Genomic DNA, 4,001 nt, shown 5'->3' with positions numbered 1-4,001 from the left:
TATATATATAGTGTGTAAATAGCGTATTTGTCTACGGGGCTGTATTTGATTGGCATTCAGAAATGTACATTATAATATAATCGGATAATTTTGTGGTATTTGACGATACGAAAATATATTTGCATAATTATTATGTAGTCCTAGTTTGCTTTTTATGACTTTTTGTTAAGTGTTGTGAAACCAACCGCTTCACATGGACACGCCGCTTAAACGAATGCGTGTGTAGGTCAAGTTGTCTTTCATCACTTATAAGTATGTACTCGATTTATTGCAAAACTTTCGCTTTCGGCAATATTTTATTTTACGCGAAACAAACAAGTTAATAAAATGCACTGTACAGTAGTATCTGAATAAAAAGATAAGTATCGTTATCAGTAGCTAATAATTAGATTTCAATTTGGAGCAAAACAATATTACGTTTGTTGAACACTAATAGTGAAGCAATACATCATATCATAAATAGTAAGAAACTTAATCAGAAACTAATAAACCCCTGGAAGAGATTTTAAAAAGGTGGAAAGGAAAGATTAGAAGGTTTCGAAATGTGGTGTTACAGGCGAATGATGAGGATACCGTGGATAGAGAAGGTTAGAAATTGTAAAAAATAGGAGAATAGAGAACTCTACGGAAGTCAATAAAAAAATAGGCCAGATAGGTTGGTAGGACACCTTCTCAGGCGTGAAGGTCTAGTCAGAAAAATATTAGAGGCAGAAACAGGAGTTAGGAGAAGTAGAGGTAAGCCTAGATTAGATTACTGTTCGCAAATAGTTGAGGATGTGGGATGTTCTAGTTTTAGGGAAATGCGAAGATTAGCTCAGAATAGGAAGGAATGGAGGTGCGTGTCCAACCAGTATTAGGACTAATGATACATTAGGTTAATTTGATGAAAATTCAAAGTATATGAATAAATTTATATGACTGTGATGTCCACTGAAAATTGAATTCGTTAATGTGTGTGAAATACACCTTAATTTTCATGCGTTATGTAATTATTAATGTCTCTTCTGAATAATTTTAAAATGTTGTCCCATATATCAAAATAATTACCTGTAGAATTACATTTCAACTTAAAACATTAAAAACATCAATTTCATCTGATTTTTTATTAATGCTTCTTAAAAAAACCAATTGTAAATCAATTCAATATTCAACTTAGATATTCACAAAATTTTTTTTCTAACATTGATTAATAAACCAGTTTAACACCTTATCAGAGGTGTACATCTTTTATTGTTGTAGTTCATTGAAAATTATAAGATGGTTTACATGAATAAGTTTACATAGTGAAATAAACCGTTCGCTTTATGCTCTGAAGACCATCAGTCATTTACCTTTAAAATCTGGCTTCAAGCAGTGACAGTGACTGCGTAGAAATGATCAAGTCTCAAGGACCTTCTTACACGTAAACGGCCTTCTAGATGGTCTGTATATAATGTACAGGTATTGAACAGACAGTAAATCTTGATTAGTTGTAAACACATCATGAACTGATGTAATAGGCCCTTATTTTCTCGGTTACGCAAATAAAAAGAGAAATTCTTTGTAATCATAAAAAAAGCATACTAATTAGTAGTTATAGCAATAACTATGGTCTAAGATATCCATGGCAATACTAGAGATTGCTCCTCTTTAAAATAAATAATTGGTAGGCAGGTTTGTAATCTAGTAATAAAAAATTAGCTGACTATTAAAGTGTCTCATAAAAGGATGTAACTCAAAATTCAAATAATTGTCATTTAATCTGATTTTTTACTTGAAAATCACTTAATTGAAAAACAAACTTTTGAACGGGTTATACAAGTATTTAATGTAACGAATGTGTAATATTGTTTAAATTGTTTTAACAATTAAGCTAACCATTTTTTTGCTTTTAATTTATTTACTTTCACTGGCCTTGGCGGTGACGAACAATGATAATGTACCCTAATTAAAATAACTAATTTCTGCTAAAAAATGCCTAAAAATACTTTAAAATGTAGTACATACTTAATTTGCTATTATACATTACCTTTTGCGCGGTTCTTATTATTGTGCTAGACGTTTGACGTTAATATTTCCACCCGAAGTCATTCAGCATACAACTTCACAAGAATGACCTTTTATTCAACGAGATCGCGAGAAAGTCTGTGGTATTCCCGTTCCTGAAGAAAACTCCTAATGCGAATAAATTGCAATTATACGGAGAAGTTAGATCAGCTATTTTCTCTCTTGCAAAATATAGCGGAATTTGCGAGTAATTTTACAATGCCTGTAATGCAGTTTGCAGTGGACTGAACTGAACTGGTTATAACCCAGGACAGGAGAATATTCAGGGGGCCAAAAATCTGTTCATGTTAATGTATAAAATAACTGTTACAGACATGTGATTTATTTGAAATATCTTTTATTTAAACTGCAAATACAAAACAAAAAATACCTATTTTTATTTTGCATTTAAATACTTTTTGAGAAAAGCATTATGTATTTTATTTAAAATACTTTTCCAAACATATTTTCTATTTGTAAAATGCAAAATACATTTTCGCCGTTTAAAGTTTTGCTAGTATCACACCGATCAAACATTATTTAAAATGATGAATGAAAGTTGCTCACATTGGCCTTTGAAGGTATTAGAAGCTTAAAAAGGGAACAAAGAGACATTCCATGAATGGCTTTAACTCCTTAGAAATTGATAATCTAAAATATTGGATCGATATTGTTTTACAGAAGTGAAACTTCAAACATACCGGGATAGGGGTTAAAGAATTGGTTTAATGATATTATTTGTACACTATGAATTTAAATTTTACACTATACATGCCGGAGTTGCCTGTGACGAACGTTGCATTGAAGCGCGCTCATGGCTCAAGCGATCCCCACTACGAACTCGACTACGTGGCCGAGTAGAGGGGGGACATCCGTTGCATGATTTCGTTACATAGCAACTGACATAAAACGAACTTACCCTACCGTGCGTAATGAAATCACTTCTATGCTCGCAAACGGTTAATTTAGAAATTTGAAAAAGATTGTTAAAGGTGTATGTCTGGGACGCGGCGCTGTACGGGTGCGAAATATGAAGTGGAGGTGCAGTAGAAAAGGAAAGGTTAGAAGCGTTCGAAATGTGGTGTTACAGGCGAATACCTTGAATAGAGGTTAGAATGAATAGGAAAACAGAGCTCACTATGAATATCAATAAGAAATAGGCGAGATAGGTTGGTAGGACACCTTTTCATACACGAAGGGCTAATAATTAGAGACATATAAGAAACAGAAACAGAAGTGGGTCTAGTCGTAGATTAGATAACTGTTGAGAAATAGTTATGAATGTGGGATGTTCTAGTCTTAGGGAAATGGAAAATTAGATTAGATTAGATAGGAAAAAGTGTAGGTACGTATCCAGCCAGTCTTAAGACTAATGACCTTATAATAATGATAGGTAATATTGCAACAGATGTGACATACCAATTTCTTTAGCAGTAGCGTGTAGCTTCTCCTGTGACCTGCTGACCAAAATAATGTTAACCCCTCTCTTTGCCAACTCTTTTGCATAAGCTTTTCCGATACCATCAGTTGATCCAGTTACAACTTAAAAATAACAAAAATTTCTGTGAATTAATTCCTTAATTTTTATGTACACGGTATACGCCACATAGACCTTGTCCTTTCTGACTATGAGATCTTCTACTCAAAAGTATACTTGAACTATTACGGAGATAAAGTTGTTAGGCTATTTAGTATCAAGATCGGTTATTTCATTAAAAATCGTGAAGGTCAAAAACGACGGTGAATGTTTTGTATGGTGAATTGATTCGTTTGAATAAAATAAGTTGTCGTATTTTACTACTCATATGTTATATTTTTTATAACCGTTGTGGAATTAGTATACAGATTTTGAATAAATAAAGTTAAAAGAACTCATTTGTTATATAAAATTTCAATTTTATTCAAGTATTATTGATCAATAAAAATTTTAATTTCAAATTTAAAAAAAAAAAACTTTGATCATTAAACTATTCTTT

At 32.1% G+C, this 4,001-nt stretch overlaps 1 protein-coding gene across 1 annotated transcript in view; it reads right to left on the bottom strand.

Annotated features, from left to right (window-relative positions):
• The window catches only part of LOC108732913 (hydroxysteroid dehydrogenase-like protein 1), a 25,754-nt gene that overhangs the window by 8,075 nt on the left and 13,678 nt on the right, over nucleotides 1-4,001 (bottom strand). Inside the window, exon 3 of the mRNA XM_025980128.1 lies at nucleotides 3,445-3,567. Within this exon, the coding sequence (XP_025835913.1) occupies nucleotides 3,445-3,567 (123 nt within the window). The remainder of the gene's footprint in view (nucleotides 1-3,444; nucleotides 3,568-4,001) is intronic.

The sequence above is a fragment of the Agrilus planipennis genome, unplaced genomic scaffold, assembly GCF_000699045.2.
Source record: "Agrilus planipennis isolate EAB-ADULT unplaced genomic scaffold, Apla_2.0 scaffold22, whole genome shotgun sequence".
NCBI classification, from domain to species: domain Eukaryota; kingdom Metazoa; phylum Arthropoda; class Insecta; order Coleoptera; family Buprestidae; genus Agrilus; species Agrilus planipennis.
This window is presented reverse-complemented; position numbering and strand designations above follow the sequence as displayed.